Source organism: Chiloscyllium plagiosum, unplaced genomic scaffold (genome assembly GCF_037043375.1).
Source record: "Chiloscyllium plagiosum isolate Xiang-an unplaced genomic scaffold, Cpla_swu_hap1 HiC_scaffold_24, whole genome shotgun sequence".
NCBI classification, from domain to species: Eukaryota; Metazoa; Chordata; class Chondrichthyes; order Orectolobiformes; family Hemiscylliidae; genus Chiloscyllium; species Chiloscyllium plagiosum.
The window spans coordinates 18,851,693-18,865,588 of record NW_028270162.1 but is presented as its reverse complement, the minus strand read 5'-3'; the positions used below and the strand labels follow the sequence as shown (position 1 = coordinate 18,865,588).

The window sequence follows — 13,896 nt, the reverse complement described above, 5'->3', positions numbered from 1 at the left end:
CTTGGACAGGAAAGTCAGCTTTTAAGGGCTGGAGAAAGTGACTGAAGGTAAAAGCTGAGTAAGGGAGAGAGTGAGGATGAACAAACCCATCGTGTTTAAAGGCCTGGTGAAAATATGGTTAAATATATCCAAGCATTGCCTAGATTTGAAGAGAAGGACGTAGAATCCTTTTTCATCTAATTTGTGATGGTGGCTAAACAAATGAAGTGACTTTCGTTAGCTCAAACAAAACTTGTACGGAGAGATAGTGAGGTATTCGTTTCACTATCACAGAAGATGTCTGGGGCATATGAGATGCTGAAGAAAGCCATCTTAAGTGCCTTTGAGCTTGCGCCAAAAGCCTACACACAGCATTTCAGGAATCTGAAGAGGGACCCTGGTCAAACCTACATGGAGGTTGAAAGGATCAAACAAAATAATTTTGAAAAGTGGATAAGGGCACTAAAAACAGAACAAACCTATGGCGCTCTTAGATAATTATTTTGGAGGAGTTAAAAAATTGACTTCCTGAGGTAGTGAGAACTTATGTGGAAGAGCAGAGAGTTAATACAACAAGATTAGCAGCTGAAATGGATGATTATGAGTTGGTCCATAAATCAAAGTTTAGCTTCCAACATCAGTTTCAATCAGTGAGGGTGAAAAGAGAAATCCTCACATTAAAGGTACAGGCAGATCTCAGTGAAGATCATAAAGATAACATAACAGGTTAAAATGGAAACTCTTGAAGGAGAAAGAAAAGTTGAAAAGCTCTAGTGTTTTCACTGCAATAAAGTAGGCCACGTGAAATCAATGTTGCTGAGTTAGGAAAACAGGATAAGCCAGTGAATTTTGTTCGAGTGGTAACAGAAAGCACAGTGGAGGCTAAAACTCTGCACCAGAATGTACAATCTGTTAGGAAGTTGGTTAAGGAGGAAGTGCCCGACTTTCCTAAATCATATACCTGCGAAGGTAAAGTTTACTTGCATCAGCTAGCGGCAGCAGGTAGAGGTTACAATATTAAGAAATACAGGATCCTCTCAATCTTTGATACTGAAAGATGAGGAGATATATATCTCTGAAGGACTCTGCCAGAAAAAGTGCTAGTAACAGGAATTCATGGTGCGACAAGCTCTCAATTATGTAAAATGAGGTTAATCAGTCCAGTGAAAAGTGGAGAAGTCAGGGTAGGAATACTGGACAAACTCTCAGGTCCAGGAATACAATTTGTCCTTGCTAACAATATAACAGGTAGGAGTGCCATTTACTGTGGTTGAAAACCCAGTGGAAACTTGGGCAACTGAACTAGTGCTGTACGCATATCCTGGAACTTTTCCTGATTGTGGTAATGAGGGTCACAAAGTCATCACTTAAAACAAGAGAGATCAAACAGTACAGATAAGAAAGTTGACGTGGAATGAGCAAATACCCTGCTGATCAAATGGTTGAGACAAACCAGGAGCAAACAGATGACAAAGCAGACATCTTTAGTTCAAAGAAATTAATGAGTTACAGCAAAAAGATGAAAATTTAAAGCAATTGTATCAAAAGGCATACACGGAAGAATCTCGATGCAGCCTGAAGTGCTACCACATTAAAAATACCATTGTATATTCGGGACGATAAGAAATGGGCTGAAGTTATGAATAGGAAGGGTTTGGGGGGGGGGGGGGGAAGGAGAATATGGGCCAAGTGCAGGCAAATGGGACTAGATTAGGTTGGGATATCTGGTCGGCATGGATGAGTTGGATCGAAAGGTCCGTTTCCATGCTGTACTTCTCTATGACTCCAAGTTGTATTGCCAGGAGTTTACAGAAAGGTGGTGTTGCGGGTAGCACATTAACTACCAATAGGGGGTCATTTAGGGATCAGAAAATCTCAAACTAAAATACAAAAACATTTTTACCTGCCTGGACTGCACGAGAACGTAATTGAATTTTACCAGACATGTCATGCACGTCAGGCAATCAGAAAACCATAAGCAGTAATAAAACTGCACCTTTAAGGTCTACTCCTGCATTTGAGGAACCTTTTACAAGAGTCTTAATTGCCGACCTGATATCCCAACATAATCTGGTCCCACCTGCCAGCACCCGGCCCATGTCCCTCCAAACCCTTCCTATTCGTATACCCATCCAGATGCCTTTTAAATGTTGCAATTGTACTAGCCTCCACCACTTCCTCTGGCAACTCATTGCATACAATTACCACCCCTCTGCATGAAAAAGTTGCCCCTTAGGTCTCTTGTATATCTTTCTCCCCTCACCCTAAACCTACCCCTAAGCTCTCGACTCCCCCACCCCAGGGAAGATACAGTATCTCATGACTTTATAAACCTTTATAAGGTCACCCCTCAGCCTCCAATGCTCCAGGGAAAATAGCCCCAGCCATTCAACCTCTCCCTATAGTCCAAATCCTCCAACCCTGGAAACATCCTAGTAAATTTTTCTGTTTCACAACATCTTTCCGATAGGAAGGAGACCAGAATTGCATGCAATATTCCAACTGTGTCTTAACCAATGTCCTGTACAGCTGCAACATGACCTCCCAACTCCTGTACTCAATACTCTGACCAATAAAGAAAAGCATACCAAATGCCACCTTCACTATCCTATCTACCTGTGACTCCACTTTCAAGAAGCTATGAACCTGCACTCCAAGGTCTCTTTGTTCAGTAACACTCCCTAGCACCTTACCATTAAGTGTATAAATCCTGCTAAGATTTGCTTTCCCAAAAGGCAACACCTTGCATTTATCTAAATTAAACTCCATCTGCCACTTCTCAGCCCGTTGGCCCATCTGATCAAGATCCCATTGTAATCGGAGGTAATCTTCTTCACTGTCCACTACACCTCCAATTTTGGTGTCATTTGCAAACTTGCTAACTATACCTTTCATGCTCATATCCAAATCATTTATATAAATGATGAAAAGTAGAGGATCCAGCACCGATCCTTGTGGCACTCCACTGGTCACAGGCCTCCAACTTTGAAAAACAACCTTCTGCCACCACCCTCTGTCTTCTATCTTTGAGCCAGTTGTGTCCAAATGGCTAGTTCTCTTTGTATTCCATAAGATCTTTGTATTGCATAAGATCTAACCTTGCTAACCAATCTCCGCGGAGGAAACTTGTCCATATAGATCACGTCCACCGTTCTGCCTTCATTAATCATGTTACTGAGACAAGTTAGCGAGACATGATTTCCCATACATAAAGCCATGTTGACTATCCCTAATCAGTCCTTGCCTTTCCAAATATTTGTACATCCTGTCCCTCAGGATTCCCTCCAACAACTTGCCCACCACTGAGGTCAGGCTCACTGGTCCATAGTTCTCTGGCTTGTCCTTGCCACCCTTCTTAAACAGTGGCACATTAGCCAACACCCAATCTTACGGTACCTCACCTTTGACTATCGATGATACAGTATCTCAGCAAGGTACACAGCAATCACTTCCCTAGCTTCCCACAGAGTATCAGGTCCTGGGGAACTATCCACTTATGTTTTTCAAGACATCCAGCACTTCCTCCTCTGTAAATGTGGACATTCTTCAAGATGTCACCATCTATTTCCCTAAATTCTATATCTTCCATGTCCTCCGCAGTAAATACTGATGCAAAATACTCATTTAGTATCTCCGCCATTTCTTGTGGCTCCACACAAAGGCCGCCTTGCTGATCCTTAAAGGGCCCTAATCTCTCCCTAGGTTAACCTTTTGTCCTTAATGTATTTGTAAAAACCCTTGGATTCTCCTTAACTCTATTTGCCAAAGCTATTTCATGTCCCCTTTTTGCCCGCCTGATTTCCCTCTTAAGTATATTCCTACTGCCTTCATACTCTAAGGATTCATTCGATTTCTTCTGTCTATACCTGACATATGCTTCCTTCTTTTTCTTAACCAAACCCGGTTTCTTTCGTCATCCAGCATTCCCTATACCTACCAGCCTTTCCTTTCACCCTAACAGGAATATACTGTTGAGTGCATCGAACCCTTATGTCAAACAAAAAGTGGGAATCAGTATTGGTTAACAATAATGCACGTGTCCACTAGATTTCCAGAGGCCGTTCCATTATATAATATTACAGCTAAAAGGATTGTGGAGGAGCTACTCAAATTTTTCACTAGCTATGAACGACCCACAGAAACACAAATTAGATCAAGGGTCAAACTTCACATCAAAATTATTCAAGGAAGTTATGGACAGCTTAAGAATAAACAATTCAAATCTATTGCATACCATACAGAATCACAGGGAGCGCTGAAAAGGTGGCATCAGACATTAAAGACCATGTTGAGGGATTGTAGTCAAGACTATCCAGATGATTGGGATAAAGGAATTCCATTTGTCCTTTTTCAGAGATGCACCAAATGAATTGATTAAAGTAGGTGGAGTAGCAGAAAGCATAAAGGACTGCCAGACAATATAGAAGGATATAGATAGACTGGAGAGTTGGGCAGAAAAGTGGCAGATGGTTTTCAATCCAGACAAATGTGAGGTGATTAATTTAGGCAAGACTAATTCTAGAGAGAATTATACAATGAACGGAAGAACCTTGGGAAAAGTTGACGGGCAGAGAGATCTGGGAATGCAGGTCCATTGTACCCTGAAGTTTGCTGCACCGGTGGATAGAATGGTCAAGGCGGCATATAGTATGCTTGTCTTCACTGGATGGGGTATTGAGTAGAAGAGCTGGCAAGTCATGTTAAAATTGTACAAGACATTGGTTTGGCCGCATTTAGAATACGGTGTACAGTTCTGGGCGCCACATTACCAAAAGGACGTGGACACTTTGGAAAGGGAGCAGAGAAGGTTTACGAGGAGGTTGCCTGGTATGAAAGGTGCTAGCTATGAAGAGAGATTGAGTAGGTTAGTTTTATTTTCATTAGAAAAAAGGAGATTGAGGGGGGACCTGATTGAGGTTTACAAAATCATGAAGGGTATAGACAGGGTGGATAAAGACAAGCTTTTTCCCAGGGTGAAGGATTCAATAATGAGAAGTCACTCTTTCAAGGTGAGAGGTGGAAAGTTTAAGGGGGATACACGTGGCAACTACTTCACACAGAGGGTGGTGGGCGTTTGGAACGCAATACCAGCAGAGGTGGTAAAGGCAGGCACGGTAGATTTATTTAAGATGTGTCTGGACAGATGCACGAGCAGGTGGGGAGCAAAGGGATGCAAATGCTTAGGAACTGGGCGACAGGTTTAGACAGTTGATTTGGATTGGCTCAGTCTTGGAGGGCCAAAGGGCCTGTTCATGGGCTGTAAATTTTCTTTGTTCTCTTTGTTCATTGTTCTAAATTCAGTCTATTTGAATCAGTTTTTGGGCAATAAGTGAGAGGACTGCTAAAATTGATTAAGGAGAAATTAGTAAGTCAGAATTCAGAGACCACATATTTGGACTATGTGTCAGGAGCAAAAGGTAAAGAGGAACTTTTTCATGCAGAAGGTGGTGCTAAAGGAAGTGGTGGAGATGAGTACAATTACAACATTTAAAAGGCATTTGGATGTGCGTATGAATAGGAAGGGTTTAGAGGGATATGGGTTAATTGCTGGCAAATAGGACTAGGGTCAGATTGGGATGTCTGGTTGGAGTGGATGGACTGGACCAAAGGGTGTTCCCATTGCTTAAATACAAAATATGGTAAAATTAAAATTCCTGGTGTACAAGGTTTGAACAACAGTTGCAGTTTCACATCTAATTCACATACTGTACCCATGAGATATCCCCACATTGTACTGAGTTACCATTAAAATTTAAATAACATATAACCCCTAACTCTTCCACTCGTTAGAATCCACGGCCCTTGTATGAAACTGGCATTACTCACCTCCAGCAAGGGTTTGCTGCTGACTTCCAGTGGCAATTTTTTTAAATCTGCCTGTGAACGGATAGGCATATTTTTCTGGAAATAAATAAAATTAAAAATAAAAATCCTTCTCCAAAATTAAATAGCCAAATAAATCCACTTTAACTGACAAGGTCAAAATAAAAGAGAAACTGCACAGGAATACATTTTAATTTCCTGTAATTTTTTTCTTGAAAGTTATTGTAGAAACATTTAAATTCTCTGCAGATATCTTACACTGAGAAAACAAGAAGTATTTTTGTCTTTGATTTAGCATGGTATTTGTTCCCATTAGTGTTTCGTGATAAATATCAACTTCCCACACAAAGCATTTTGGTACAAATCCTGTTTCACCTTGTGCAAGGGATAGCACAGTGAGTCAATGGTTCGCACTGTTGCCTCTCAGCACCAGGCACCCAGGTTCAATTCCACCCTTGGGCAACTGTTTGTGTGAAGTTTGCACATTCTCCCCATGTTGCATGGGTTTCTTCGAGGTACTCTGGTTTCCTTCTACAGTCCAAAGATATGCAGGTTAGGTGGATTGGCGATGTTAAATTCACTATAGTGTCCAGGGATGTGCCGGCTACATGTACTAGACATGGGAAATGCAGGGTTACAGGGAACAAAGAAAAGTGGTGAGTCTGGATGGGATGCCCTTCAGAGGGTCAGTGTGGACTTGATGAGCCAAATGGTGTGTTTCCACACTCTGCAGATTCTATCATTCTAATACTCAAGTAATAGAGCAAAACCGTTCAATTCAAATGTGTTTGATTGGCAGTAATTGTCTTAATTACTAGTTATTTAAAAATGTTTGGTCTGAGTCACTTTGAAAAAGCATTAAATCAATCTTAATTAAATTGTTAAGGGTTGGAAAAAGTTGAGACTTTTCTGAATCCACTATACCTTTAGTAGGTTACTCAGCTTTCATGAAGCGTGAGATAAAGACTGTCCCTTAAGTGTTTGGTTTAATTTAGCATCACAACTATCAATAGCAGTTGCTATTTAGAGATGGTTTAACTTGACAATTAGAACAACTTACAAATAAACAGCAGCACAATTACTGTAAAACCTTCATTGTGGCATTCTTACCATTTATTCTTTTTTTTTAAGAAACTGTTCGATAAACTCCCTGGGTTAATTTAGCTGGCCTTCAGATGACAAACTGAAAAGTGAGCAACATGGCTCAAACTGCAGGACACAAAGTCAGTTTAGAGTTTGGAGGCAGAATGCGATGCAAATAAGTAACATCTCCAAACGATTTTGTTAAAAAATAACTAAAAACTAATCTAAGGGCAAGTAATTTTTTTTTGATTGAAAGAGATTTTTAAAAAACTTTTATCTGCTTATCTAGATGAAGGAATTTAATGCTATTAAATAAATGCCAGTGTTCACATCAAAATGAAAAGATTCATTTTTATATATCACATCTTCTGAACTTAATGCCTCAAACAGCTTTAAAGGCAATGAAATACAGCAACTGTGTAATGTAGGAAATGTAGTATCCACTTTAGTTCATCAAGACTTCATAAACAGCAATGTGGTAAGAGAGATTGTTTTGCAGTGTAATTGAGGGATAAAAGCTTCAGACATGACATGGCAACATCTTTGCCTCTTCAGAAAGGGGCCTTGGGATCTTTCATATTCAAGATTCAGTTTGTAGGTTTCAGCTCATATACTTCAACATTTAAATTATGTGAAAATCAAAATGGGAATAAATATAATTGTTCTTTTCACATCAAATTCACTTTCATGCACCAAGAATACCTTCAATGCTTCCAACTTCTTTTGTTGTGCCTGTATTTTCTCCTCATGCGATTTCACCTCTTTTCGAAGTGTCCCTATTGGAACATTTTGTTTCTGTTCTGGAGCATCACACCTGAAGAAAAACAATGCAACGTGTGTTAATGAACAGGGACTGTACTTTAAAGAGTTACACTGAAAGTGAACAATTTCCTTGTGCACCCAATGCCATTTCAAACATATTTTGGCCTCATTTCTTTTTCAGATGCATTGTATTCCATATGTTCTCAACAAAATGAGACCAATTACATTGTGCGGTTATCCTGCTCTCTGAATTGAATTTTACCTCCCATGGGCCCACGGAATATTATGTCATCTACCCAATCTGTTGGAAAAGAGAGGTTCCCAGCAGCACCCTAACAATGTTAGGCATATCAGGATCATATATAAAGCAAAATTTTATCTCTGTGTGTTTTGAACTTGTCATACATACCGATTCTGTATATGGTCCGGACTCATGGAGCACGTCCAACTGTCTGGATATTCCTTACCAACATCATCCACTCTGTAGGGAAGAGTCCTCCATTTTAAACATTGATCTAGAAACCAAATACAAAAAATGTTAGTTCCCATAAATGGTTCATTCTTGGACGGAAATAGTTAAATTCAGTGTTTTCATGTTGATCACATTATTCTGCTTGCCACTGTTATTAATATGGAAGTTTTTCAAATTGCCCACAATTTCTTTTAAACCTTCCCTAGTATCCCTCCCATTTAATCTGATCATCGATGCTTCCTAGGCCCCTAGCAATTAGGCAATCTGATCTCAGTCACAATTCATCATTTCAAAGTTTAGACCTTGAACATCAACAATTCTGGAATACATGGATTTTATTTCTTCTTCAGTGTACCAAAGCATACAAAAGGGACTAGATATGTCTAAATGGTTGGTCAGCCAAAATAAAAAAAAAACTGATTTTGTAAGATTATTTTTTAAAAAGTTACAGAAAAAAATATTTTCCCTAACAGAATTTAAGAATTAGAGTTGGCTATGTAATTGAGGAACTAGCATTGATGCATTCGTCTTCTCACCTAGAAGAATAAAAAGAGTGGCAAATACTCCAATTGCCTCACACCAGATAAAGCAGCATAAGAAATTTGAGCTGTAGGCTGTGGTCATAATACTTCATTTGAATTCCTAATCACTTGGTGCACCTGCACATTAACCTTTGAGATTCATATACAATGACACTCCAATCTCTGCACCAAAGTGGACAAGTTCACATTTTTCTACATTATATCTATCTGCCAATTTTGTGCCCATTTATTTAACTTATCTGCATCCCTTTACAGAATCAGGTACCCCTCACAAGTTACTTTCCCATATATCTTTATCTCATCAGCCAATTTAGCTACTTTGTTTTGGTCTTTTCTTGCACATCATTGAAATAAACTGTAAATAGTTACGGCTGTGGTACTCCACTGGTTATAGCCAACCAACCCTATATCAATAATGTTACTCCTTGCACCATGAGCTCTTATGTAGTAATCTTTATGTAGCTCCTTATTAAAGACTTTTTGAAAATCTAAGAACATCACATTAACAGGATATCTTTTATCCTTGTTATTTATTACTTTCTCAAAAAATCTCTAACAACCCAATGATAATTTTCTTTTCCTTTCACAAACCCATGCCATTCTAAACATGTTATGTTTTTCTAAGAGTCATTCTACAACCTTTACAGAATGGAGATAGGCCGTGTGGTCTGTTGTATTCACAGTGGTCATCGAGCATCTATCCACTCTAGTCAGGTCCTAATCAGAAAAGTTGGGTATTATAGCCATTACAGTGACACCGTTGCAAAGTGACCAAGATTAAGAATTGAACTTTGAAAACAAAGGTAGAAGGAAGTGGGATAGTTAGTTAGTAAAAAGATTTCAGTACACTGGTAAGAAATTATATTGAAAGATCAAGACCTTAAATAAATTCTCCACAGCCACCTGATGAAGGAGCAGCGCTCCGAAACCTAGCGCTTCCAAATAAACCTGTTGGACTATAACTTGGTGTTGTGTGATTTTTTAACAACATTCAATAAGTTTGGGTGAAGACAAGAATTATCAAGAGAACAAAGCCATTTGTGGGCAATCTTTCCTCTAAGCCGCTGGAAAGTTTTGTACATGTCAATTGGCATGCCATGAAATGGCTTCTAATTCTTGAAACTGCTACTGCAAACAGACCTTGGGGAAAAAAAAGACATAGAACATTGCTCATGGGAGTAACTTGTTGGCCCCCAAACAGTGGCTACACTGTAGCACAGAGTATAAATTAAGAAATAATGGCTTCTAAGAAAAGTACTACAATACACACAAGCAATTTTAACCATCATACAGATTGGTATCATAAACTTAGAGAATGATTTCATAGATTATATTTCAAACAGCTTCTTAAAACATGTTGCGGAACCAAATGGGGAACAGGCTGCTTCAGTCATAGTAATATGTAATGAGACAGAATTACTTAACAGCCTCATAAAATCTCAGAAAACAGCACAGAAGACCTTTAGACATACTATCAACATGAGTTTTTCAAATGAGCAACTCACAGTGAAGGATCTTCTAGCTAAGAGTGATCATAACATGATGAATTTCACCTTCAGTTTGTAAAACTGAAAAACCTGAAATTAATTTTTTCAACTTAAAGATCCATAACTTACAGGGTGGAAACAGGCCCTTTAGCCCAATAAGTCCACAGTGACCCTCTGAACAGTCAGTGGCTCTTTGGCAGCACGGTGGCTCAATGGTTACCACTGCAACCTCATAGCGCCAGGGACCCAGGTTCAATTCCAGCCTTGGGTGACTGACTGTGTCAAGTTTGCACATTCTCCCAGTGCCTGCGTGGGTTTCCTCCAGGTGCTCCGGTTTCCTCCCACAGTCCAAAGATGTGCAGGTTAGGTGGATTTGCCAAACTAAATTGGTGTTCAGTGATGTGCAAGTTAAATACACTAGTCAGGGGTAAATTTGGAGTAATAGGGTAGGGGAATGGGTCTGGAGGGTCAGTGTGGACTTGTTGGGCGAAAGTGCCTGTTTCCACACTGCAGGGATTCTATGAAGCAACCAAAATCTAGCATGATCTGAGATTCATAAACTCCACAGGTCAGACCTAACTATAAAGAAGAGCTAACAAAGAAATAGGCAAATCTGTTCAAGGAAACGGACTGGTCAAGTACAAAACAATCACTTTTAAATACAATTTTTGAGGAAGACAAATAATTACTAGAATCAAAAGTATAGCATAATCATGAACAAATTAAGCTAGAAGAGAAGGAAGGAAGAAGAAATTTACCGAAACCAACAGGGGAAAAAGAAGGGTTTCGTTGGGATAAGAAGTTCTGAAAGGGTAGTGAGGAAACAGGGGCAGTAGTGTATGGTCACGGATGTAAGAACTTAACTAAGAATCGTTTTGTCATTTCAACAGCAGGTGGACAGATTAAGGATGCTGGAGATTGGAAATAAAAACAAAGTACTGAAGAAACTCAGCATGCCTGTGGAGAGAGAAGCAGAGTTATACATTTTGAGTCCAATGACTGTGGAGCAATATACTAATTTTCTGTATGATCATCTCTTCCAAGTTTTCACAATGAAGGGTGTGAGCAACATTTCCTCCAAAATAATTTATGTAGAATTAATTCCTATGCAAACTTATGCTCTACATGTTGAAAGGTTTGGACTCAGAAATAAGATTATATTTATTCCAAAGAGCTACTGGATGGGCAATAAATGCCATCCTGTCCAGCAACAAGGTTATCCCAAGAAAGAGTTTAAAAAAATTAGAGAAAGATCCCACTCAACAAACTTGACTTTATCTTTTGAGGATCTCACAACTCAAATGGACTATGGAAATTCTTGTGTATCAAAAGATAAATAATCGAGTTTGGTGTGAAGGATTGTTCGTTAATATCAAAGCTGTGGGGATTCAGGATCAACAGTACATAAAAACTGACCGATAGTCCAAAATGAACAGCTTTCTAGATTTAGCTATTCCAGACTGTCCTATCTTGCACCAGCTTGCCATAAAGACCTACAGCACAGAAAAAGGCCCATCACATCTACACCTGTCAAAAACAACCACTTAACTAATCTAACCCCATTTTCTAGCACTTGGCCTACAATGTTGCATGCCTTGGCAACCCAAGCACACATCTAAATATTTCTTTGAATATTCAGAGGGTTTCTGTTTCTACCATTCTTAAGCAGTGGGTCAGATTCCTACTACCCTCAGTGAGACAGTTTTCAAAAACATCCACTCTAAATCTATTTCGTGGGCCCTAATCCTTCCAGAGTTATCTTTTTGCCTTGTAAAATATTTAGGGTTTTCCTCTATTTTACCTGCCATTATCCTTTCGTGCCTTCTTTGCCCTCCTAATTTCCTCTGAGGAAGCTAGCCAATTGGATACCAAATTGGTTTGAAGGTGAGAGACAGAGGATGGTGGTAGAGGATGGTTTTTGGTCTGGAGGTCTGTGACCAGCCATGTGCCACAAGGAGCAGTGCCGGCCCATTGCTTTTCACCACTTATATTAATGATCTGGATTAAATATAGGATTTGGATTTAAATATATATTTTTAAAAAAATATGGTTAGTAACTTTGCAGGTGACTCCAAAATAGGTGGTGTAGGAAACAGTGAAGAAGATTACCTCAAGAGTACAATGGGACCTTGATCAGATGGGCCAATAGGCCAAGGAGTGACAGATGAAATTTAGTTTTGATGAATGCGAAATAGTGCATTTTGGTAAGGAAGACCAGGGTAGGGACTTATAAAGTTAAAGTTAATGGTACAGCCCTTGGGAGTCCCAGAACCCCACACCACCCAGTTCTACCTGTTATCCAAAATTTACAAACCTGACTGCTCCGGTTGACTGATCATCTCCCCACCAAGCTTATCTCCTCAAATCTTGACACATGTCCCCTTGGTCCAGGAACTCCCCACATACATTCGAGACATCACCCATGCCGTCCATCTCCGCCTCATCATCACCATGAACATCCAGTCCCTGTACATGCCCATCCACCATGACAAAAGCCTCCAAGCCCTCCGTTTCTTCCTCTCCCGCCAAGCCAATCAGTAACCCTTCAGCAACACATTCGTTCAGTTAGTAGAACTGGACCTCACCCTCAACAACTTCTCCTTCGAATCCTCTCACTTCCTCCAGACCAAAGAGGTAGCCATGGTCACCTGCATAGGCCCCAGCTATGTCTGCCTCTACATTGGATATGTAGAACAGTCAATTTTCCGCAGTTACACTGGCACCACCCCCCACCTTTTCATACGCTATATTGATTATTGTATCAGCGTCACCTTGTGCTCCCATATGAAGGCTGAACAGTTAATCAACTTCATGATGAATACCTTCAACCCTGACCTCAAGTTCACCTGGACCATCTCCAACACCTCCCTCCCCTTCCTGGACCTTTGCAACTTCAGTGACTGACTCAACACAGACATTTACTTCAAACCTACCTGGACTACACCTCCTCCCAAACCCTCCTGTAAAAACGCTATCCCTTACTCTCAATTCCTCCGCTTCCACGTATCTGCTCTCAGGAGGAGCAATCCCAGGATATCCAGGTGGCCTCCCATTTGAAGGACTACAATTTCCCCCCTCACATGATCCACAATGCAACCCAGCGCATCTCCTCCACTTCTGCCCTTCAATTGCAATAAGGATAGCCACCTCCACCGCCAAATCCAAGCCACGCAAGGACTGGAGAAAGAACGTCTCATCTTCTGCCTTGGGACCCTCCAACCACACAGCATCAACATCGACTTCACCCGGATCCTCATCTCCCCTCCCCTCACTTCATCCTAGATCCAACTCTCCAACATGACACCGCCCTACTGAACTGACCTACCTGTCCATCCTCTTTCCATCTATCTGTTCCACCCTCCCCTCTGACCTATCACCATCAACACCCACCTACATCTACCTATCACCTTTCCAGCTACCTCACCCTACCCTCCTCATTTATCTCCCAGCCCCTTTCTCCCCAACCCCATCCCCATATTCCTGAAATGCCAATTCTCCTGCTCCTCGGATGCTGCCAACCTTCTGTGCTTTTCCAGTGCCACACTTTTCAACTCTGATCTCCACCATCTGCAGTTCTCACTTTCTCCACAGCCCTCGGGAATGTAGTCGAACAAAGGGACCTAGGGGTGCAGGTGCATATTCCTTGAAAGTGGAGTCACAGGAAGACAAGGTGGCATTTGACATGCTTGCTTTCAGAACGTTATAAGTAGGATTGTCACATTGCAGCTATACAGCACATTGGTGAGCC

General features: G+C 40.6%; 1 protein-coding gene across 1 annotated transcript in view; it reads right to left on the bottom strand.

The window, feature by feature from the left end:
- LOC122562586 (ATPase MORC2) overlaps positions 1-13,896 on the bottom strand; it is a 103,121-nt gene that overhangs the window by 17,286 nt on the left and 71,939 nt on the right. The window contains exons 16-18 of the mRNA XM_043715548.2: positions 8,057-8,162; positions 7,588-7,699; positions 5,806-5,880 (exon numbers count right to left, since the gene is read on the bottom strand). Coding sequence (XP_043571483.2) covers positions 5,806-5,880; positions 7,588-7,699; positions 8,057-8,162 — 293 coding nt within the window. The remainder of the gene's footprint in view (positions 1-5,805; positions 5,881-7,587; positions 7,700-8,056; positions 8,163-13,896) is intronic.